Source organism: Azolla caroliniana, unplaced genomic scaffold (assembly GCF_043228905.1).
Source record: "Azolla caroliniana isolate FFs.n. ecotype wild unplaced genomic scaffold, voAzoCaro1.0.p SCAF_13, whole genome shotgun sequence".
Classification (NCBI taxonomy): domain Eukaryota; kingdom Viridiplantae; phylum Streptophyta; class Polypodiopsida; order Salviniales; family Salviniaceae; genus Azolla; species Azolla caroliniana.
Window position 1 is genome coordinate 15,355,656 of NW_028230448.1, and position 25,272 is coordinate 15,380,927.

At 38.0% G+C, this 25,272-nt stretch overlaps 2 protein-coding genes across 3 annotated transcripts; one reads left to right on the forward strand and one right to left on the reverse strand.

Annotated features, from left to right (window-relative positions):
- The first annotated feature begins 1,034 nt into the window (after nucleotides 1–1,034).
- Nucleotides 1,035–3,165, forward strand: LOC147856307 (aquaporin TIP2-1-like). The gene is made up of 3 exons (XM_087329239.1): nucleotides 1,035–1,236; nucleotides 1,392–1,639; nucleotides 2,507–3,165. The coding sequence occupies exons 1-3, from the start codon at nucleotides 1,113–1,115 to the stop codon at nucleotides 2,879–2,881; spliced, it is 747 nt and encodes a 248-aa protein (XP_087185365.1). The 5' UTR covers nucleotides 1,035–1,112; the 3' UTR covers nucleotides 2,882–3,165.
- A 10,082-nt stretch (nucleotides 3,166–13,247) lies between these two features.
- On the reverse strand, nucleotides 13,248–16,364 carry LOC147856308 (uncharacterized). 2 transcript variants are annotated; one of them, XM_087329463.1, is made up of 2 exons: nucleotides 14,354–16,364; nucleotides 13,248–13,628 (listed from the first exon to the last, which is right to left on the reverse strand). In XM_087329463.1, the coding sequence occupies exons 1-2, from the start codon at nucleotides 16,131–16,133 to the stop codon at nucleotides 13,615–13,617; spliced, it is 1,794 nt and encodes a 597-aa protein (XP_087185589.1). In that variant the 5' UTR covers nucleotides 16,134–16,364; the 3' UTR covers nucleotides 13,248–13,614. The 2 variants fall into 2 exon arrangements, with proteins under 2 accessions (XP_087185589.1, XP_087185588.1); XM_087329462.1 differs by having other exon boundaries at nucleotides 13,248–16,363.
- Nucleotides 16,365–25,272: the final 8,908 nt, after the last annotated feature.

Here is a 25,272-nt window from a genome sequence, read left to right on the forward strand (position 1 = left end):
GTGTTACGGTCATACTCTAAGGTTTATTGATCGTGTCTACATCCTTGTATTTTAATAGATAAGGAGAAGAGAGAGAGAGAGAGAGAGAGAGAGAGAGAGAGAGAGAGAGAGAGAGAGAGAGAGAGAGAGAGTATTAATATTCATATATGAGATAGTTATACTATGTTTCGATGTGAACAATGGAGCCCAAATAAGCAACTTAATGTAAATAAGGAAGATGAAACAAGTTTGTTGGTGATCCAATGAAATCAAGATGTGTGACATTCCAAATAGGGGTACCAGGTTCACACGGTACATAACCTGCAAAACACCAATTTTTCACAGGGTATTCGTGTAAATTGTCTTTACCTCTTCAAATATGTCCAATATAAGGCCGTAACTTAAAAAGTACATGTTTTTAATGAAGTATTAACCTCATCCTTTCAATTTCACTTTTATAGTCTTACCACATCGTATGAATTTCCATTTGAGTACCTTCACATCATGATACAAATAGATTTTCCACCATTATGTGTTTACACAAGATGGATTGCTATTGTGGTCACACAATTACGTACAAAGCATGTACCAAGGTGAGGAGAGATGTACAATATATGGAAAATAAATTGTGTGGCAACGTGAAGTCATTGAGGGATCATCCACTACTCTCTGGCAACGCTAACATTTTTGTACAAATAGTGCTCATCAGTGGTGGAATAGTGGGAAGGAATAAATAGTGATGTGTGAAATTTGAACTACTTGTGAAAATGAAGACCATGGTGAAAGGGGGGGAGGGGGATGTTGAAAAGTGATTGTTCGAAAGTGAGTATTCAAAAGTTGATTGATGAGAGATAGAATCAAGTCATGTGAAGGGTGGGTGGGAGTGAGCTGGCAAAACTTTATTTTCTAAAAGGCAAACCAACAAGGAAAGGACACGTGTAGTTGTTGTACACATAAAAAGATAAGGAGGTATGGATCAAAGATGCTTTTTTAAACTAAACTACAAAATAGAATAGCAATTTCAGACCCAATGCCTAATTGAAAGGTTTGTGTATATAAGAGATGAAGAGGAGCATAGGTGGTGAGGTGGTGAGAGTGAGAAAGAGAAAGTAAGAGATATTTCATTGAGAGAGATGGCCATTGCATTCGGGCGTTTTGATGAAACATTTAAACTTGAAAGTTTCAAAGCTTATGTAGCCGAATTCATCTCCACCCTCTTGTTCGTTTTTGCAGGAGTGGGAGCAGTGATAGCATTTGGTAATACATCTATATTGACCCAAGTTCATTTCACATTCTAAAGTTTGTAATTTGTTCTTTAAGTTAAACATGGGCTTTAACAAGAACAAGAACCAGAACAAACCACCACCAACAACCAACATTTGCAACAATAATAACAGTGATTTTGGGTATAGGTGCTCTCTATGATGGTGATCTCACGCCGTCGGGTTTGGTCGCGGTAGCGTTGACACATGCCTTCGCCTTGTTCGTCGCAGTATCCATTGCTGCAAACATCTCAGGCGGCCATGTAAACCCAGCTGTCACCTTCGGACTCGCCATCGGAGGCCATATCACCATCCTCAAGGGTCTCATCTACTGGATCGTTCAGCTCCTTGGTGCTGTGGTTGCTTCCTACCTCCTCACCTTTGTCACTAATGGCCAGGTAAAAAGCAAAAGCACAATGCAAAAGCACAATGTGATTCACAACCTCTTAGTAAAAACAAACTCTTTAATTAAAAAGCCCAATTAAATGTATAGTCAAAACACAATTATTTCTCATTGTGTCAAATGTAGGCATCACAAATAGCTTTTAGATTGTTGTGAATAATTATGTTATGGTACCCTCAACATTTTTACCAGAACTTAACGTTATGTTGTGGCCATTTTGTTGCTATAATTTCTAAGAGCTCTACTTTATCCCCTTTAATCTTGTGAGAAGCCATCAAGTTGCTAATGAATACCCTCCCTAGAAAAAATAGGGAACTTTAACCCTCTCATGCTCTTTCCCTCATACATCGCGTGGGCTAAATAATGTCAACAATTATGTGCCTATATTTAGTGGATCTAGGCCACGTTAATTTTTAAAAACTGAACAAGAAATTTACTCAAAATTACTTATTCAGAATGCTTTTCTAGGGAGGCTGAAAATTTGACACGATGACAAGTGTGTATGTCCATATTAATGCACACATATGAAAGCATGTGATTGACCTTCCTTTTGTGCATATGTCCGTGTTAATGCATACACACTTCAATATCGTGAAGTACATGGGAACCTCAGACCATTTAACTCATCATTCCAAGGACATGATTGAGCTTTTAGATTTGAAGCATAATTTTGGGTGTGACAAACAAACTTGAATTAGCATTGTGTACTAGTGTTTCATTGTGAATGAATGCTTGTTTTGTGTCCCCGATAACAACAATTCAAAATTTCCTTCCCAATGGTTATATAAAACACATTTTGTTGGATTTATTTTTATGCACAAATGAAAGGAAGAATACTTATGTCATGTGTGTATTTGCGTAGGAGACACCTGTCCATGCATTGGGAACGGGAGTGACAAGCTTTGCAGGGGTAGTATTTGAGATCATCATAACATTTGGTTTGGTGTACACGGTATATGCAACCGCAATTGATCCAAAGTCGGGTGACATATCAAAAGTGGCACCCTTGGCCATTGGGTTTGTGGTAGGTGCCAACATATTGGCAGCCGGCCCCTTCTCTGGTGGCTCCATGAACCCCGCACGCTCCTTCGGCCCTGCATTCGTTAGCGGTGATTGGAGTGACCATTGGGTCTACTGGGTGGGCCCCCTCATCGGCGCTGCCCTTGCTACCATCGTTTACAATATTGTCTTCCGTGGTCGTGACTCCCATGAACCCATTGCCTCTAGTGATCACTGATTACTAGACATATAAGCACATTTAATAATTTTTCTTATGAATTTGATCTCTTCCTTAAATTTTAGTTGCTACTTTCCTCAATGCACCCTCAACATTTCTCTTGTTTGGAACATGTAATCTTGATTCCCATTTCCTCTTGCTCCGAATTCAATACACACAACCCCCCTAAGAGGAGGAACATGCACATGGGACTTGTTTTTTTGTATTTGTTGTCAAACATTGTATTAGAGACTACTTTTGCAAGTCTTGACAAAAAATATTAGTTTCTTTTTATTCTCTTTGAACTCCATATCTACATCCCTCATGGTAGAATTATGCAATTGAGCTAGCTAAATTACTGTCTAATTCATTATTATCAAGAAAAACTAGCTACTCACAAATTTGGAATGAAACATTGATCTTACAATTGCAATCATTGTTTCCATTAGAATTAAATTAATATCATGTGATTACCTTATCATGATGACTAGTAGCCAATTCCAGAGAAGGAGGAACAAAAGCTACTTAGATAAATACACTTGCTTGCAAAGGCACAAGAGTAAGGGCTAGTAAGACACGACATACAAAATCACAAAGTCAAGGAAACATGGATCACAATATCAGTCAATTGAGATGATGTAATATACACAAATGGTTTCGTATGTGCCAAATAGGCAAGCTCATTTAGAGACTAGGATATAAATATTAACGGTGTGCCACATAGGATGAAAGTTGTGATTGGACAACTTCGAGAGTCCGTGATGCCATCTTGATATTGATATTAAGATTGATATTGATATTAAGATAGAGTAAATTCAATATATTTGTTGATTCCATCATGATATTGATACATTTAACCCTTAAAACTCAACACCCAACCTCATTTAGTAATCGATACACCTTATGAGTTGGGATTTTCCTTGTAGAAGTTTAGGTACAAATTAGCAACATACATATTGACACATTTGTCCCTAGAGAGGTTTAGATGGCATTTATGTCTCCACACCAACTAGAGCCTTGGAAGAGAAAAGAACCATGTAAACTTTTTATGCACAAGAAAAATTAGGGAGAACCAATGAAATTAGGGAAAAAAGTTAACATAAACTTGCTTTCCAATAAAAATGACACAACTTTATATGATTGTAAAATTGACCAATTTTCACAATGTACTCTCTTCCTTATACTTCATATATGATTCTATTATATTGTTTGGATGTATGCAACATATAGATATAGAAAATTTTATCATTTCTCTATATTCCAAAATATACCAAGACTTATTAGAGGGCTGCTTTTTTAGAGCATGGCATAATTTATTGGGGCTCCTAATGATAATTCTATGGGGGATAAGTTCATGTACATCAATTCCAACCCACAAATAATAGAATCATCTCATGTGCTACATCCTCATGTACCATAATTGTGTGTTTGATTCTCTAAGTTTAGATATCCCGATTCTCTATCAACCCTTTAACTCTCTATTTTTCTATCATTCTCCTTTAGATATTGTTATCTTGTCGTTTTTTAGATACCTAGAGCATAAACACACTTGTGCATGATACATCTCAAGACTCATACTATGTAAAAACAAATATCCTTTCTTTTCCTTTTTGTCTTTTTTTTTGTTTATCTAATTGTCATTTCATGTCCACCATTCAAACATGGTTTGCCCACTAAAGGAGTTTCATATTCATCTCAATTGTACACATATCCTCTCCAACTTGTCTTCATTATGCTTGTCTCACATTAACCTATGTATGGGGAATGCAAGAAAATGACTCTTTGTGGAACCAAAGTAAAGATTGCAGGCAATAAGCACAATGGGTGCCATATATACTATTAAGGAAACTAGAAATTACTTGGTATTTGCAAAAAATGCCAAGATTGTCTATCCATGTGTGCAAATTACAATTACAATTTCATCATTTCGTTTTGCATTCATCTTTCTAAAAGCATATGTTTTACATGACACATTCTCTTTAGAACATTATACATATTATCATAGTCATACTAATTAGGAAGATAGATTGTGATCCTTGTAATTTCTAATCTCTCTTTTAATCACATTGCTCATCTTGATATGTAACATAATTATAAAGCAACCTCATTCTCTAATAACTCCTAAACTCTCCTTATTCTCAGTTATATCCATGTTTGTTTACTCAAGTCAGTGACTAGCTCTTGCTTAAAGAATACATTGGTAGATTGTCAATCTACCATACACAATTGGTGGAACGTGATTATGAGTTACTCTTCGATACTAAGTTAGAATGAACAAAGAACAAAACTCCAAGAGATACATGTTGAGAATGTCTAGTAAGAAGCCAAATGCAATGCATTCCATCCACAGATATACATTTGTTCACAAATTTAGAATTACCACTTCAATAGGCAATGTCTCCATTTCCAATGGTAATCAATCACATGCAAAATCCTTGTTTTGTGCTCATGCAAATTGTTAAGAAATGAGATTCATACTCCTTGGGGACGGAAACTTGTGTATTATTTATTTATTAGAACTAGTGAAAAGTAATAATCGGCAACAGTTTGGTTCAGTTCGAGAGGGTCAAAACCGAACCGTTAAACTTTTTCCAACCGTTAAGACCGTGGTTTCGGTTTTCAACTTAGGTCAAATTTTAAATTTATAGTATTTCATTTTTTTAAATTTTTAAATTTTTAAAGATGTTCCTAAAATGTGAGAATAAGGTCTAAAAATGAAAAGATTATTTAAAAACAAAATTTTAAAATTTTAAAAAATATATATATATATATATATAAAAATAAAAACCCGTTAAATCGTTTAAACCACGGTTACTGACTTTTGAAACCGAACCGAACCGTTTTAAAAAACCTAAAGTTGAACCGAACCATTGAAACCGTTAAGTCACGGTTTCACGGTTTGGTTTGGTTCAGTTCAAACCAAAACGTTGCCGATTGTTAGTGAAAAGTGTGTCATGTTCATAAGAAACATGAGGCAACTATGGAAAAGCTAGATATAATGCAAAGTCTAGTTAAAGTAGTACCCTCTTAGATGATACCACTTGATTAATGGTTTGTTCATGTGTGCATTCAAGAGAGTTTGATTCACCATATAGGTGAGCCCTTTATTCTATCACCTAGAACCTTGCCGACAAAGCAAACATGCATCTAATTGATTACCCTTCAACATTATAGACCAAACTTGCCATAGTGACACTTGTCAACTTAGAGTTTATATATGCAAAACATATCATTGGAAGATATGCCTATGTTTCACACAATGGAAATGAATAGAGAAAAGGTAAAGATCAGACTCCATTGCTCCAGAGAGTTTCTAATATAGCTTTGGGAGCATACTAGCAACCTTGACAATGCTTCAATGTTCACCTCATAATCCCTTTAATCATAAATCTCATCAATGGCATAACATGGTTATACATCTCTTTGTAGAACATATAAATTTATTGTTATAAATGTAATGGATGGTTACTATTGTAGTGTATAGTGCTAGTATATGCGTGTATGATCATGCATTGCATCTCATCCTAACTTCCAAAGTCTATGGTCACTCAACCAAACACAAACTTTTGAAATTTCACATGCACACCCATCGTTCTCAAGGAACATATTTGCCAAGTTAAGCACAGTGCATTAGGAACAAAAGGTTCATGCCAACCTCTTACTATTAAAGTTTTTTTTTTCTTCAAAGATTTTCTTCAGTAGTATTAAGGAAAAACACTCAAAGGCTACAACTTGAGCTTGTCTGCCCAGAAGCTTACAATTTATTTTATTTTATTTCCAAAACAAAATATACTTTCATTAGTTTTACAAAGGCATATTAGCTACAATCATACAAAAAAATCCAAACAAACATGTTTTCATATGGCATCCTCTCAGCCTCATCAACAAGCATATTCCTTTGTAAGCTTTACATAATTGGGTACGTGCGGCTAAAACAAAGTCCTTAGTTAAGTCCACACTTGAAAGCAACTTCTTATACCAAGCATCATATGCATGTGAATCATCACCGTACTCCCAACATGTAAGGATTAATTAGAATCCAGCTCCCAAAGTGAGGGTTTCCCTTCCATACCTCTCAAGAAAAACAGTATTATGAGTTGTAGATCCACCATATTGTAATGCCAATGCATCTCCCATATTTTGATACATATCCCTCAGAGCATCTGCTATATTGTTGTGTGGATCAACCTTGGGAATATCTGACAGTCCCAAGGAGAATAACTAATGACCTAAGGCAACCAAGCCATAAGCATATTGAGCAACATTTTTCCGATTGAAGTTGTCAATACAGTTTTTTCTATTTGCATCTGGTTTAGCATGTACTAAAGATATAAAGATCCCATCTTGACTTTGTAGATCCTCAATACAACTCGTGATAGCATACGTGAGGCCGACCATCTCACCATCTCGCCAATTACCACCAAAATCCTGTACTAACAACAACAAACGAGTCTAAAAAAATATTTCCTCACCTCCTCATGATAATATGCTTCAACCCCCACACCATCATCACTCATCCTAATAAAAAAACAAAATGTCAGCTTCCTCAAGTCCACATCAACCATCTCGTTGTCGCCGATTATCACCAAAATCTTGTGTAACCTCTACCTCTCCTCATGAAAATATGCTTCAACCCCCGCCAACATCATCCCTCATCCTTATCTAAACTAAAAATATGCTTCATTGTCTACATCAAACATCTCGAAGATTACCACCAAAATCATCTTACATCAATAGTCTCGCCATCTCGCCGCTTACCACCAAAATCCTGTATTTACAACAACAAATGAATCTTTTTTTTTTTTTCCTCAGCTCCTCATGATAATATGCTTCAACCCCCATACCATCATCACTCATCTTGATCAAAAAACAAAATTCAGCTTCCTCAAGTCCACATCAACCATCTCGTTGTCGCCGATTATCACCGAAATCTTGTACCTACAAAAACATGTGTACTCTCTACCTCTCCTCATGAAAATATGCTTCAACCCCACCAATATCATCACTCATCCTTATCTAAACTAAAAATGTGATTCGTTGTCTGCATCAACCATCTCGGAGATTACCGCTAAAAATCCTCTTACATCAATAGTCTCGCCATCTCGCTGTTTACCACCAAAATCTTGTATTGACAACAATAAATGAGTCTAAAAAAACTTTTCCTCACCTCCTCATGTAATATGCTTCAACCCCCACACCATCATCACTCATCCTGATCAAAAAACAAAAAATCAGCTTCCTCAAGTCCACATCAACCATCTCGTTGTCGCTAATTATCACCAAAATCTTGTACCTACAAAAACAACATGAGTGTATTGTCTACCTCTCCTCATGAAAATTTGCTTCAACCCCTACCAACATCATCACTCATCCTTATCGAAACTAAAAATATGCTTCATTGTCCACATCAACCATCTTAGAGATTACGGTAACCTCAAAAATCGTCTCCATTCCTATATACCGCAACCACCTCCTCCATCTTAACTCATGTTCTTAGCTACGTCCACTTAACATCAGTGCATGCATCCAACATGATAGGAGATGACCAAACTTATTGAATTCTCCTTCTTTTCGATTAGCTTACAATTTTTTATGTACAATGATGTTTGTACAGTAATCATAAGACCAAAGTTAAGACCAAAGACAAAACTTTGTGGAAGGTGTTAGAATTTGTTGTTGCACACTACCATGATTTACTAATATTCAAGAAAGGATCCATGGAAGTCGATAGTGCCATTGAGGCCCTTGAGTTGACTCTGTAAACATGGGCAACTTTTTCCATAAGTGAAGAAGCTTATTCCTTCTCTTATTCACAGTCTTTGGGGAACCATGCATATTGTCATATTGGCCACAGACTACTACTAAAAAGTTCTCCCATATCTCAAGCAAGACATTTGAGAGACGTTGATCTACCGCATCATAAAGTCGGTTGCATCGCCATTTCCATAATGCCCATAACGTTATCATAGTCACTGTTTTCCAAACCTGGACAGATCGCACCTGCTTTCGCGGTTAGTGAAAGGGACTAACTAATATCAATCCTTTATAATGTACCATCATTGCCTCTTGAACATCGTCTACCTCATACAACATCAAGTTCGAATGTAACACTCCCCACGTCGTTGATCCCCATGAAAATAGGCAGCAAACATTGATTGTTAAGAATAACGAAAGGACTTTATTCCATACTTGTTGAGCCAAGGGATAGGACCAGAGGACATGCTTGGCAGTCTCCTGAGCTTCATGACAAAAGCCACATCACCGAAGATTGGGTATTCATTCCCTTTCAATGAATGACCAACTGGTAATGTCGTATGCACTTATTGCCATCTGAAGAGAATAAATTTAGTGAACCCCTTAAATGACCAAATTCATCTCTAGTAGGTTTTCAAATGCAAAGTTGAGACCCCCTAGGTGGTCCAATGTTTCTAAGTTGTTGGTATCATTGCATTCCAAGAGAGTAGTAATGATCTTCCAAGTTTGACTAAGTATTGAAAGAAGGGAACCTTTATGATCTGTTCCCCTAAGGAATGTGACCAAAACCAACCCCTCGGATCCCATGTTAATCTTGCAACAAGGTCTCTCGCGTATAACCACAACATATCACACATATGAGCAATTGAGGGATAAGGATCAAGCATCCATTTCTTTCCAGTTTTAGCAACCACTCTGGTTGGTGCACTTTGCAAGTGTTGTAGATAATTTCAATCAAAGGTATAAGGTTGTAATCTATGGTTGTCAAGGACCTAAAAATAAGAAGCGCACCCGTTAGGTGCAACACCCTTAACAACCATCATTGTGTCATTTATGAAGCATCCAAACCACAAATGTTCTTGCCTAGGTTGGAAGGTTGTAGAAAACGAATAATATGTTGTTAATATGCTAGGAGTCATTATCTTAGCACCATGAATAGATTGTAAATGTGCAAGACGATCTTCTTGTGACATTTACTAAAATTGAGTCTAAGTTCTTACAAAAGCAGCAGGCCATTATCCAATTTACCCAGGCAAGGTGAGTTCTCATGTCCAACACTTTTCCTGCATTATCTCAAAATAGAGAATTGGCAAGAAGAGGTTGATTAAGTAATGCATCCCACGTACGTCTTGTCCTTAAGCAAGAATGACTTAATCACATCCCATGCCCTTATGATTCCTAGCAAAAATCTATTGGATGCAAGATCCCGCCTTGGTGTTTGCACATCATTCACGAACAATCACTTTAAAGAGGGTGACCAAACTCCTCCCATCTTAGGAGTTAACTGCATCAACTGATTTAGAAATATTACTTTCCAAGCTTTTGATCTTGGCAGCAATCCTCTAATCACAAACTTAGTCAAGAGGGCTCTTGACTACATCAAAGGATCTATCAGACCGAACCCTCTATTGCTTTTAGGTTGAATTAACACTTTCCAAGCAACTTTGGCTACTATTGGAGATCCCTGATTTTGAAGAGTTTTATATTGGTTTATTATTTTCCTTTCTTTGCATGCGTTCTTATTCCATTTGCAAGATTCTTCTAGTAGGCTTCTCTTTATGTATTATTATCTTAGTCGTCATTTTAAGTTTTCCGTGCATTGTTTGGGTTATTGGGGGAGAAAACAAGCCAAATTGGTGTGGAAGAATGCCTTGCCTCGTAAGGACCTTGTATTTTATGGCAATGAGGTCTTCTATATGGGTGTATTCCTTCAACTAAGGAAAACTTCTTTGGCTAATGACAAGTAATGTGGACAAGAAATGTGTCTCTAGATCATGCAACTACTTTTGTTGTTGTCTATTTTATAGCTTGGAATGTGTCTATGGAATAGCTTGCAAATTAGTTGACTATTTTCCTCTACTTTGGAGTACATAGATTTGTTTCCTCAGCCATTGTCTTACACAATACGGGTTGGGAAAAAATCTTTTGTATATTCGAGCTGTTATGACTTTTTTTTAAGCTAATGGAAGAATATTTTGTTTTGGAAAAAAAATATGTGGACAAGAAATGAAACCCATGTTCATTTACTCTTTGTTTCTTTAATCAACGTTTGCCACTTTTCTCTATGTTTGTCAACTTGTTACGACTTGTATGACTAGAATTTCTAATATTGATATGATTGTATTACGAAAACCATAAAATGGTCAAAAAATGGATTGACAAACAGGGGGAGTGATGGAGGTTGGAGGTTGCTTTAATTTCCATGTGGTTGATATATCCTATTTTGAGGCTTCACATAGATATTCTGACTGTGACATGTAGATTCTTGATGTTACTTGGTGCCACTTTAATAAAGGTCTCTACGCACAATTGAGTTTCACAACTCATGAGCGTAGAAAATCCAATAGACTAGTCACTATACCTAAGCATCACAAAATAATAACAACATTTCATAATCAAGGTAATTGGAAATTCTCTCAATTTATATTAGAATTTAGGAGGGGTTTTTCCTTTTTACATGAACAACAAAATCCATGTTATGATTGACAAATAATTATGCATAGGCACTTCTTAGTATATCTGGTGAGTGGACAAAGATTTATTGCTTGGTGTTATTGGTATCCAAAATATAAATCATTTCATGTAATAAAGTAAAAGGTAACAACCGCAAATGTCTACATGTACATAATAACCACATGAACACTTCTAGCTAAGTCTCTTTTGTCTCATTGCAAACCATATAATCCATTATCTCCTCAAGTTCTACGTCCTCGTTCTCTTCCATTTGAGAGGCGAATTTCTCGCACAATATCAGCTTACAAGTTTCACCATAGCTTTCTATGATGGTGGCATGTAGTTTCTAGAAGCAACCCCTACACATAACATCAGAAGATTGCTCTACTTTGATTCCTCATTAATCATAGGCCATGATTTCATGTAATAAAGTAAAAGGTAACAACCGCAAATGTCTACATGTACATAATAACCGCATGAACACTTCTAGCTAGGTCTCTTTTGTCTCGTTGCAGACCATATAATCCATTATCTCCTCAAGTTCTACGTCCTCATTCTCTTCCATTTGAGTGACGAATTTCTCGTAGAATATCAACTTACAAGTTTCACTATAGCTTATTATTACTATGATGGTGGCATGTAGTTTCTAGAAGCAACCTCTACACATAACATCAGAAGATTGCTCTACTTTGGTTCCTCATTAATCATAGGCCATGATCAATCAAAATCAAATTGACATGAGAGTCCAAACGATGAACGACCATTCAAAGTCCACTAGAATATAAAGAAATTGTAGTAACATTTCAAACTCAAGCTACTTTGAAATTTGTCTTGGTTTATGTTCAATTTCCCCTATAAACAATTTGTCAATTTTCATTTCAAGTACATGATTTAATATTTCACAATCAACAACATATTTATACCAGAAAATGAAATATACATATTGATGCGAAGTTTGGCAAACCACTCTCCATCCACCTCTTTAACAAGGAAAGCATATCCCCTTAGTGGCCCAAGACTTACTCACTAACAATGTTATTCATATCCTAATAAAAAAACTTCATATTGCATCAATAGCTAATAACAAGTAATGTGTGCACTTTTGAGGCAACAATTGACCATTTCTCAAAACCAAGTATCTCTTGCTGAGTTCTTCCCAAATTATGCATTATACCCTCAAGTTTTGAGTTGTCATTATCTTCCCTTCGAGAAACGAGCTTCTCATCATATACCAAATCATGCATTCCAGCCATTGTAAGTGCGGAATCCTCACATGATAAATGGTTTTCAAAGTGGGATGGTTTCTTTCTTTCTTTATGTTTTGGGACTTACCAATGCCTCTTTTACTAGTATGATCCCTGAGAATGGTAGCTTGGGGCTATTAACAATTCCTAGACACCCTTTGGATATTAAGAGAGGCTTTTGTGACATAAATTTTCAAACTATTCTATGGTTGAGAGCTGCTCTGACTTTTTGGTGCATGATTGCTGAATTCACTCGCTAAATCTAACAATGATACAATCTCGCCCATGTTTTTTGGAGTGACATTGTGGCCCATCAATAACACGATCCACTTCATTCAATGCAAAGGCATATGCTATTCATTATAAAGTTCATGGTCAGCACTTCTAATATGTGTGGCTAATAAGCTTGTTATCTCACCAGAACCATCACATTGAATCTCAAGGAATCTCACGTAATGACTCTAGGTAGTGTCTTGAAAAGATCTGAGAAATCTCATGAAGTAATTACGTAATCGGACCCCTTTACGGGGTTTAAACTTCAAGTCCGGCCTCGAAAAACCCTTAGTGTCAATTTAAGTCCCACAAGAACAAACATTGGAATGATGATTATAAAGCCTCCACTTATTAATTTGCTCCACACTATATATAATAACAATGCAGAATGAAAATGGGAACTAGTTTTTGATGTAAGAAAGGGATAAGAACACATTTTCTTCTTCTTCTATATTCAATCTCAAGGATTTATAATAACAATGAATAAATTGGACAGTATGCAGAGTGATGATGAATTCGTGAAACAGGACAGGAGCACAGCTATGTTGTGTAAAATGGATCCTACAAAGGAAGGGATCATGGAAGAAAGGGGAAGCATAGGATTGCCTGTGGCGGCCATGGATTTGACGGTGCAGGCCACGATATATGATGGCCTCTGATCCATCCATTGCATACAGGGAATATACAATCATCTGATCGAATCCAACACATGAACCCTAAATCTTTGCTGTAACACCCTTTGAACGGAGAGACCTGTACCATAGCTATGGGTGGACTTTGCAGGTATGTACAGAGCTAATGCGGTGAGCTTCAAAGCACCAATTCTGAAAAGCATGAGAGAAGGAAAATGGCGGAGATATCAGCAACAACTGCGGCAAATCACCATCTCCAATTGTTTAAGATTGCTTCTTTTCTTTATTGTTTATCAATTTGAAGATCATGTAGAGTATGGATATTTTTCTATGGATATTCCAGGATGCAGATGGAGTATGGTATTTGAAATGGATTCAGAGGATATATGGTCGGCTTCTCTGACTAGATGAAGAAGAAGGAAGCATAGCATTGGCTAATTCAACTGCAATGTTATTATGATTATGTTCTTCTAGTTTATAAGGGCGGAAATCGTCCATAAAAGGATTGATTTTCACAGGTTGCTGCAGTGCCGTAACATCTTCATGAGTATGTGACCCAACATTCGAAGCATTTGGATATGGTGGCTCCACCACATTCCCTGGATGATCCAGCATGTTAGTGTATAAGTTGCTAAACAGTGTGAATGGAGGACGTTGATCCTGATCTGCGACCGAACACTGCACAGGCATATTATAAACAGGTGGCGTTGCGTTACTCTTCTTCATCATCTTTGCAGGAACATCTCGGAGAGTAGGCTCATATTGCACCTGTTGATGGAGATCAATTATAGGTCCTTCTGGCGATACATTATTTTGCACAGGAATGTGTTGGTGATCCATAGCTGTGGATCTTGACATGGTGTCTAAACCAAAGCAAATTTCATGTGTTAATGGAGTGGTAGAAGGAAGTTTCCTACCTGTATTCCATGGTGGTGCTGCTACATCCTTGTGAAGAACATGACTGATAACTGGTAGCTGCTGCTGCTTCTTCTTCTTCTCCGAATCTTGGAGAGGTTGAACCTGTAGAGTATTAACACCTTCTGATAATACCTTCTGCGTAGGTAACGGATCCATCATAGCCGAATTTCTAGAAGGAATGGTGGAGAATCCATGATTCAAGCTGTATACTGTCGGTGCGGTATTAGGAGGCAACTTCCCTGAACCCGCACTGGCTACTCCTTTGCCACGTGATTGTGAAGGATCAGGCACTTGTGTCCATGGCTTCGTGGCTGCGTCTTGAACAGCATTGGATGGAATCGCATCATTCTCTGCTGAAATTTTGACTTTGGAAGTGGAATAAGTACTGTTGGATCGATCCTTTGGTTGTACCGCCGGCACATGATGAGATTGATCTGAGATCGTCATCGCAGGACTTGTCTGGAACTGTCTCGAAGAAATTGCTGAGGATTTGTCTAGGACTACCTTACTTTCCAGGTGATCTAGTATTCCAAGATCATTCCGCAGAGAAGGGATCTCTTCATCAAAGATAGGGTCTCCTGTAAAACCAGGACCTTCCATCTCTGCGCCATTCATGGTTTTATGATCAAATTCAACTAATTTATTGACGTTTCTGCCATGGCTGTCTCTGGTGATCTTCTGCAGATTTAATGTCTTCTTCTCAAAATCAGGCATTCCTTTATTGTCCTCATTCAAATCTTGAATATCAGATTCAACTTCTATGTTGACACCGCCGTGGCTGCCGAGACTAGTGCCAGCGACCTGATTAATAACGTTCTCCTGAGGCGAAAATACTTTGTTTCCGTTCATCTTCTCCCCTTGAAGACCATATTTGAATGATTTGCTATCGCCTTTGGTAGCGTTGCCGTAGCTTCTTGCAGAAGCCCAAACTTCAAAAGCATTGGCGGATGTTTCCCGCAGTAAATGTAGATTACCATCTTCTTTGTCGGCATTACCATAATCTGGGATCGCGAAATGAGACTGCTTTGCAGGTATAGCTGGAGCGATTTCTGCAGCAGCGGGACTCGGTCCTTGATTCAAAGCATCGCGTGGCTGCTGATGACTGCGTCCAAATTTGGCATCTGGAATAGAGTCAGACTGGCTCCTCCCGGCGTTCTTGGCAGGAAAAAGAAACAGACGAATTCGAGATGGAGAAACAGATGAAGATGAACTCGACGAGGAAGAAACCAATGGCGATGAAGTAGACGACGGAGAAGACCGATTCATCCCTGCAGAAGAAGGACGATTGATCTGATTATTAAGTTGCATCTTATCGAACTCTTCCATCATATTCTCCAGATCTTCATCGCAGGTGATAGAGATAAGGGCATCCAGATCCTCCGAAGGAAGTTGGTATTTCACAGAAATATGGCAGTGGTCATCTTTAAAGGCGACGCGGGAGAGCTTGGAGACGAAATCAGAGAAAGAGATGAAGCGAGGGACTACAATTATTCGGCTTTCTCCGCCTGTGTAACCTAGCTGGTTGTTATGAGGGCGAGAAATAATGCGTCCGCCATAGCTACACAGAAGCTTAACTCGAGCCGAGTCCGTACTAGCAGGGACCTGATGGTGACCGGAGTCACGGGATGGGGGTGAAGGATCGTCAGGATTGTCCACGCAACTCTGATCTAATGAAGGCGAAGGCGAGGAAGAGAGGAGGGGGTATTGATCTGTGGTCGATGAAGCGATTCGCTGGCCATGGCTGCTGATCATTGTTGCAGCATGTGCAGAGGGACGCATGACGAAGATGGAGATGGAGATGGAGATGGAGATGGAGAGATCGGGTGGATCTGTAAGCTATATGCAGAGAAAGAAGCTGTTCTCTCAAAGTAGATGAAAATGGTGATCAGAAGCGGGTGTAGTCCACCTGTCCCGCTGTCTCCCTGTCTGTTCTTCCCGCCGCCATCGCCGAGTACAAACACGCGAGGGACAGAGAGAGAGACAGAGAGAGAGAGAGAGAGAGAGAGAGAGAGAGAGAGAGAGAAGTCAAGGAGAGAGAGAGAGAGAGAGAGAGAGAGAGAGGATCTCTGGGTGTTCAAATTTCTAGAGAGGGAAAGTTGGGGAAATTCTGGGCCTCCGCCACGCGGCGGCCGATGATTCGCTGTTCCCTTTCTTCGTGGCCAAGGCAAAAGCACATGACACGTGGAGCCACGTGGCTAGCACTCATTGGTACCCATTCCACTTCTTAGTCTCTCTCTCTCTCTCTCTCTCTCTCTCTCTCTCTCTCTCTCTCGTTGGGCGGGTCTTCCTCTTCTCATGAGGAAGCTCTCCTCTTATCCCATTACTAGGAGTGGTAGCCTCCCTGTTCTTCCTAGACACCTTCCGGGCGGGCACCCAAATCACGATTCTCTTCTCTTTTCTGTGCTCTTTGTCCATCTGGCATTAAGCACTCGACAATACCATATGCTCGTGTCCACCTTTTTTTTGCCTAATGTTTGTGTAATGTTGTGTTGGCCGAAACAACTTTCCAACCTCAAAAGGGTTATAATAAAAAAAACGATTTTTGCCACCAACCACGAGAACATCATTGGAAGAGATGGACCCATTGTTTCTTACGACGACAACTTAAAATAAGACTTTGGATCTCTAAAGAGACAATTATGTACTCTGGAGCCTCTTGGTAAAGTCCTATTTCATAGATGAAAAAATAGATGTGGCTTCTTATTAGATAATAACTAAATGTTTATGTAACGAACTGTTGTGGAACTATTACTTAAAAACTATGTAAGGATGTGTGGTGTTTCATCTCTTGCACTCTTTAAGAAGGTTAAAGAATATGTTCTTATGGCACTCTTTGGAATCATCTCTCAAGGAGAATATGACATTCTCAAATTGGAATCTAGCAAGACCTTAAGTTATCCATTGATGATATGCTCACATTTAATCATGCATGCTTAATAAATGCACTTAGTCCAAATGTCATTAGATGCCGAAAATAGAGAAACACAAGACTATTACGCTCACATCAACCCCACATGCAAAAACATCAAGAAAATGATGAAACACACTCAATGACATGTTCTCAACCCCGTGCCATTTTACATGAGAAGGGAATTCATTCTGCTCCGCATTTGGTAGTCATTATCATGAAATTTAAATGAAGTTTGGGGAGCACTATCATGAGCAAATAATATCTAGAGGGTACGCCCTAACAAGCATGTACATATATTAGAGATAGAGAAGAGAGAGGCTTCTAACTTTGGGACCCTTTCCATAACGTAAGAATTTAAGATATTGTGTAAATAGATTTTGTAAAAAAATGTACATTTCAAAAGTGTAGAACCAAATGCATTTTTGACAACTTCAATAGTCAAAGAACACTTAGGGAATCAAAGAAATCTCATGTCCAACTCGTCATTATGTCATGTTCATTGGTTGAACGATACTTTTTTTGTTGCTAGTTTTTACCCATTGTAAGAAACTTCCCTCTCTACGTATAAATTGTGGGTTGCTACAGAAGCTTCCAATTGGAATAAAATGGGCACAACTACACAACAATGAAAAGATATTGATTATCATGTACACTTATTTTCATCACATCGTGGATGTGGGTTACGCTTTGGAGGTAAGGAACAAGCTAACTTATTATAATTGTACAATAAATCATCAAAAGTAGTGGAAATCTATGTGGTTACTATGCAATGTTTATAGTTTATGGGTGACAAATTCATCCCTTATCACCACACTAAACAAAATATTGATTCCCTTCAACTCACTGGCATATGTTGCTACAAAGATTTATGTACTTGTTTCATTTTTTGTGAGAGTATGTATGTAGTAGGGGCAATGTAATGTACACACAACAAGGGGACATCATTGACTGAAAGTATAAGGGAATCGTAAAGTTTAAGTGGTACATTGGAAAGAGGGTATGGTTATAACTATAAGGTGAGATCATGTTAACATGTGGTGCAAGAATTCTTGTTGTACAATAATTGTATCATGGCAAACTGAATGAGGGGAAGCATAACTTTTAGAGCAAGTGACATTCACATGGGCAAGCATTTGAGGTTGGAACTCTTGACGAATGTTAGCTTAAAATACATAATAGTGGAATGAAGTACAGTAAGCATAGGGAACATTGGGCTTGCCTTGGTAAAGCAAATGGAGAATGTGTACACGACAATCTTTCTTCAATTTCTAAAGTATGCAAATAATGCTCATATTTTGGAATCATTAGCTGTAATTTCGTTGTGGAATATTTTACTATTAAATCTTTATATTTGTTTGGATATTAACTACAAACCACATATCAAAACATATTTAACTTATAAGCACACGCTAAGTAACGTGTCTTACAAAAGTACGATTAAGATGGTATCCACGACTAATATAGGAAACAATGGGCTTGTTTGGAAAAAAATAAAAGAAACAATGGGCTTGTCTTAGAAAAGGAAATGAATTATGTGCCCACAAGGATCTTTCTTTGATTTCTTAAATATGCATATAATGTTCATATTTTGGAATGAGTACATAGTTGTAATTTCGTTGTGGAATATTATTCTAATATTAATTACTTAAATTGTTTGGAATCAGAAATTACTTTGGATACTACCTACAACCACATATTAAAACATATTAAACTAGTAAGCACACTCAAAAATCTGACTAATGCATCGTTCAGAGGTAAGATTAAGATGGTATCCACGACTTGCATTCAATATAGAAGAGTAAGAATTGTGTGTGAAAAATGAATACTAGACTACATAAAATGTAAAATATGGTGTCCACAACATCTCTTTGCAATAGTCTAGATTTCATTCCCTCGTGTGTCTCTAACATCGATGTACTATAGTTAGGTGACATAAAACCGATTGATATGTGTTGGGTTCCTCATCTTTTTGTGAAATTCATTGTTTAGAAAACATTAGCATATTTTGTAAAGAATGTCTTTTGCATTATTATAGCCTCTTTATCCAAAGTTGTTCCAATCGAAAATAATTTCACTACTTTAAGACTAGAGGGAAAAAAAAGTTTGCATTTGTGTTAGCATGAAAATTATTGGCACTTTGCTCTAACTTCTTAAATTTCATAGTCATGAGTACTCCCGTTTTCCAAACATCTTTAGAGAAGACACAAATACTTTTTTAGGCCAATCATTCAAAGCAATGTAGATGTTTTGAAATGACTAGAGTTCCTAAAGAGGATAGACCACTCCCATATGGTCATTTTCAATGTCTGGTAATAAACAATGTCCAATCTAGAATAAGTAACAAAATCACATGTGTCATCCTCTAATTGAGTTGGTTCATTCAACCATCTTAGCTCTGTAAATCAAAAGGATGTCCATTAGCTTTTTGTCCTTTCCCATCTTATGATTGCAGTCCATGCTTTATAATCATTCTTGCTATCATCCTTAATGTTCATTCATTTGAATATAGTTGAACTCATGTTGGATGAATATTTACCATAACGAAGTTACTACTTACAACTCACTAACATTCAAACCCCTTTGCATAAAAAATTCATGCACTACCAACACAATTGTAGAATCTGAGGGTCATTATGGTTTCTACTTTTGTCCAAAGTTGTTTTTCGTTAGTGGTTAGTATTTTATTTCATGATAATGTCAATAACCTTTGCTTGACCATGTACATAGGAATAAACCCTTAACAATGGTAGTAAACACTTAAACTTAACACTGCAATAAACGAGTGTTGTTTTTACTAGTGACGACCATGTAGGTGTTAATCACTTGTACTTGCAAACTAATAGAACAATAATTATCACTAAATGCAATGGCCATTTCTTCTATCCATAGATTGGGGTTTATAAGGATGAGATGTTGGCTAGAAAGATGGTTGGCCAATATCCATTGGAGTAGCAAGTACTTCATGGTAATTGTTTGTGTCATTGACATGTCTTTTGCTAAGGAGACATTAATATGCACACACAATTAATAGACACAAAACTCATAGAATGGGATTGCCTCTCAAGCACAATTACGATGTTGTTGTCTTGAATGCATATTTGTGCTAAAAAGGCATGCATGCTTATGTACACTTGTCCACTAGTTCTAAGGTGATCTTCTCACAATTGATCTTGAGTGGCATGGTGTGCTTGTTAATAACTAGTTTTTTTATTTGGTCTTGAAGACATATTACGTTGTTATAGGCGTATGTTTTATTTAGGGTATGCTCAAGGCGATTGCTTTGGTTTGGATAGCTACATTCTTGTCACGTCTAGTTCTTTCTACTTTGGGTTCCCAATATGTAGCATCAAAGTCATCATTTTGAGAGATCTCTAGTCTTATCCATGCCATAGGTTGGATCCTATCTCATAGATCACAATTGATCTCTTGTGATCTTAAAAAATGTCAATCTATTTATTCACATTGATCAATGTCATGGGTTGGCTATGATGAAAACTTGCATTGGTATTTAGAGGAAGCCCAATGGATGGCTTGTCCTCATAATCATTTATATTTGTTCCATGACAATTGCTTGTGTTTGGATAGATCTATATCTTTCGTTATCTACGACTTTCAATACTTCATCCGTCCTCCTTATTTTGGCCATTTTGTTGGTGTTTATATATTTGAGACTTTTCCAAATGAAAATTGTACATGATAGTGCACATTGTGAATATGAGAGAAATGTGTGTGGGGTTAGCTCATCGTTGAATATGTGGGAAAAGAAAATTCAAATAAAGTGTATATAATGCCTGAAGCAAGAGCTTTGCCATCTCTCTCAAGTTGTGATATGCATGATGAAACTTGGTTTGATAAATATATATATTGTTGTTTTATTTCTTGACACGTAGATCATTGCATTGATGAGAACCACATGGGATCAATTTCATTTACCTCTTAGATGTGATCATATTTGCAACTCATTATTTGTTCGGTTCTCTATTCCAAATTTATTAATAGAGGAACCATGTAAAGTTTGGTTATTGTAGCAAAACAATATATTCATTGTGCACACATGGCATTTTTATTTATTAAAGACATAAATTGGGTGGTGGTGAATTGTGAGTTACATGCCACATTACCTTATTTGTACAAATGGTGTCATCATGCATTGGATGTAAAATGGTGATAGATCTAATGAAATCCTCGGGCATTGCCACGTGTATGCAACGTCGTCCAACGTTGACATCTCTTCTCACTAGATTAAGGTCACAAGGTAAAGTTAGAGAAATTTGATGACAATAAAGAGAAACAAGAAAATTAGAAAGAAAAAGAATAAAAACAACTAAATAGAGTCATTATGAAATAGAGAAAAAAACAAATGATTGAAAAACATCAAATTTCTTCTCTTAAGAAAGGGGAATTGAGCTTCCAAAAGGGAATATTCCAAATCACAAAAGAAGTGAGAATAGTAGAAAAAAGAGAAATAAAAAAAATAGGGTTCCGAGAGAGATTTGTGAAATTGGGAACTGTGTAAACTAATCCAATTTGGAGGAATGCTTTTGGCTATTTGTATTCCTTAATAATCTCCCTCCCCCCTCTCTCATAATCTTTGAATCTTGTGATTTAATGAACTTATAATTTGATAAAATTCATCAAATTTATGTAGTTAGAATTAATAACAAATCTAAATAACTTCACTCGATTGCTAGAAATCCTAAATTCCATTGTTTGATGGGCAAATTGGGTGTGTTTCCATTCATAGGTTTTAAAGACTGTCATATTTAGTATGAGTAATGAAACGCCTTGGGTTGTATGCGATAATTGTGAGCATTATGAACTTGGATAGTTCTTGTTCCCCTTTCAATGGGTCTTTACTTTGAAAGTTTAAGATTTACGTCCCCAACTGTAAAAGGTAGTGTTTGACTCCTTAGGTGTTGGGCTTCATGGAGTCCACAACATGTACTTAAGTCGAAAGGAAAATTGATTGGTGATTCTTGGAAGTGACTTTTATATGTACATTGTACACAAAATAGTTACATTTATCACAACTAAGTCTTACAACATCTTATATTGTTTAACCTTAAATATTCTAGCTTCTAGAAGAGGATTGTTAACATGGGTTTTTATATTGTTATGTAGTTTTAATACTTATATTACTGTTTCATGAGATATATAAATTTTATTATCGTCTTTAAAGGTTAAAAAAGGACCTTTAAGACAAAAAATATAACATTTTAATGTACATAAGAAAATGAATGACAACTCTCAATGTTCAATAATTTTACTTATAAACAACACAATTGAGAGAAATTTGTACAAGGATTGGGTTTGATTGAAGATGAGTGGAATGAATAGTCAAATTTGATCAAAAGGAGAGCATTGTATCAAAGCTTGATACTTAAACTCCCAAACTTTTTTAGGGAAAATGTGAACCGTCAACTAGTTGGATTAAATGTGATGACAACGAGAATGACTTTTAAAGTGTACTAGTGTTGTAGCTTACTCGTTTGGTTGACAAGATGGTTCTATTGTTAGATGCAATATATGTAGTTTATTGAACCTCCGCATTTTACCCATATTATCATATATTGGCATTGCAAAATGACCTCTTTCATAAATCTAGTTGTTGAATTTTGATGTATCATGAAGCACATGTGTTGTATCCCATCTTCCAAATCAATTTTCCACATCTTGCATTGAACCAAAACACACAAATTTCCTTTTATGTGCCTTTATATCTTTTTGCTTGTTTCCCATGAGATTACAGGAAGTCCATATGAGGGACTTTTTTGAACCTTAAGCATATATACTCATAAACTTTCCATGGCCATGATCTCAATGGAAAGTGATCCATTCTCAAAATAGATGAGTTTGTCTAGTGTTTGTTTCTTGATTTATTTATTTTTTGTAACAAAAATTTGCTTTTATGATATTGTGGTGTCCCTTGGATGCAAGTGCATGCCTTCATGTTGGGTGTGCATGTGTTCCTTTGTGCCCCTTTTAGCATACCCTTGTTTAGCATGCATGCCTTCATGCTATGGTGTATATGTGTTCCGTTGAGCCACCCTTTTAGCATACCCTTGTTAGGACGCATGTAGCTAAGTAAAGCCAACCCAAATGGGTACCATTGTACGACTATAAATTGAATAGGAAGTAAGAAGTTAAGCAAGCTGGTTTGGATTCCATTTATGTGCATTTCACATAATTGGTGGAGAAGCGGCGTAAAGTTTTAGCCACTATCACCTCGTTCATGGCGTCCCAATTCCCTCCCGTCGTCGTTGAAGTCGATACCCCTATGCAATTTGAGTTACCGCAACCTCATGAGAGGCCACCCCCCTTCCAAATGGAGCAACTCCTACAAGTCCTCTCCAACGCCATGCTTCAAATCAGCCACACGAACCAAACTATGCTCTCCTTCCTCTCCGCTACCAACGATCGGTCTCTAGATTGGCCAGATTCCAAGGTTTGCCCAAAGTCCTTCTTTGGCTTGCCCTCTGAGGATGTCTTAGCATGGTTGGATCACTTTGAGATGATCTCAAGTTACCACAGATGGTCTGACGAGCGCAAGGATTTGGAAGTTCGCACCTTGCTCGAAAATGTCTCCACCACTTGGTACGTACAACAAGCCAGCAAAGTGATAGAGAACTGGGTGATCCTCTGGGATCTCCTCGTGCAAAACTTCGCCCATCAAAATTCGGCCCATACGGCATTGCAACAACTCGAGACGTTGCAACAACAAGCACACGAACCAGTAGGCCAATTTGGTGTTCGCCTAAATCAACTCCTCATCCATGCCGATCCAACCATGCCCGAGCATCTCAAGCTTTTCTTCTTATGGCCCCGTCTGCGACTTGACACCATTCGTCGTGCCCTGGACCAAGGTCCCAAGACCTTCATTGATGCGATACTCATTGCCCAACACATCGAAGCTTGTACGCTATCTGACTCCCAACCACGATGGCCCCCTCCACCATCGACCGACTTGTGCGCGCAGTACTAAGGAGCGACCCCCATGGACATTGACGTCCAAAACGTGCAGATGCAGACTCGTTGAAACCTTCCTAATCGTGATGCGCAAGGATGCCCAAAGTGTTTCTACTACCACAATTATGGACACGTCCGACGTTATTGCCGGAAATTGCAACAACAATCTCACAAGTAGCAAGCCTAGATAACCATGGCTGACGCAACATTGTTGGCTGAGCTTCCGGGAAACTCACTTCCGGGGTACTGATGGAAGAGCCAACCCCCCACGTCCAAGCATCCGCCTCTTCTAGTTCATAGGTATGCACCGCTCTCGCCACCATTAATCACTCCACACACACCATCCTATTAGACTTTGGTAGTAGTATCTCTTCAATTAGCACCGCCTTAGTTCACCAATTAGGCCTCCCCACAACCACCGCTCCTTCCATCCAAGTCCTTTTTGGTGATCACCAACATCTATACCACTTTCGCACACAAGCCCACTGCACCGTTACCTTAGGCACTCTCACATTCTCACACCACTTTTATGTCTTGCCCCACCAACTCTTCCCCCTCACCTTAGGTTGCGATTGGCTCCTCAAGCGTCACACTATGATTGATTTCGATGCTCACAAACTGATTGTCCCACGAGCTCCCCCTATCCCCCTCCTACACGATAGCCCCCATGTCCCCCACCTCAGCCAAGTCCAGGTGGCCCTCAGTCCAAAGGAGCGGTTAATCTCCGTCTGCCAATTGTTAGCTCGTTTTCTGTCACTAGCCCCCCAACCCACGCATGCCGCTACTGTCTCTTTCCTGGTACAACATGTCATTCATACCGGGGACGTCGCTCCCATCCGCATGGCTACACACTGACGTTCCCCCCTCGACCACGATCGCATCGATGCTGCTGTCACCGATATGCTCACCAAAGGTATTATCATTCCTTCCACCAACGATTGGGTTTTGGAACCCCACCTCGTTGAGAAGGATGATGGCACCTTCGCTTCTGCATCGACTTTAGGCCTCTCAACAAAGTGACGATCCATGACCGCTACCCAC

Coding starts and splice junctions, on each gene's coding strand:
- LOC147856307 (XM_087329239.1), top strand. CDS start 1,113: ATGGCCATTGCATTCGGGCGTTTTGATGAAACATTTAAACTTGAAAGT. Junction 1,237..1,391: donor GGGAGCAGTGATAGCATTTG/GTAATACATCTA, acceptor TTTTGGGTATAG/GTGCTCTCTATGATGGTGAT. Junction 1,640..2,506: donor CCTTTGTCACTAATGGCCAG/GTAAAAAGCAAA, acceptor GTATTTGCGTAG/GAGACACCTGTCCATGCATT.
- LOC147856308 (XM_087329462.1), bottom strand. CDS start 16,133: ATGCGTCCCTCTGCACATGCTGCAACAATGATCAGCAGCCATGGCCAG.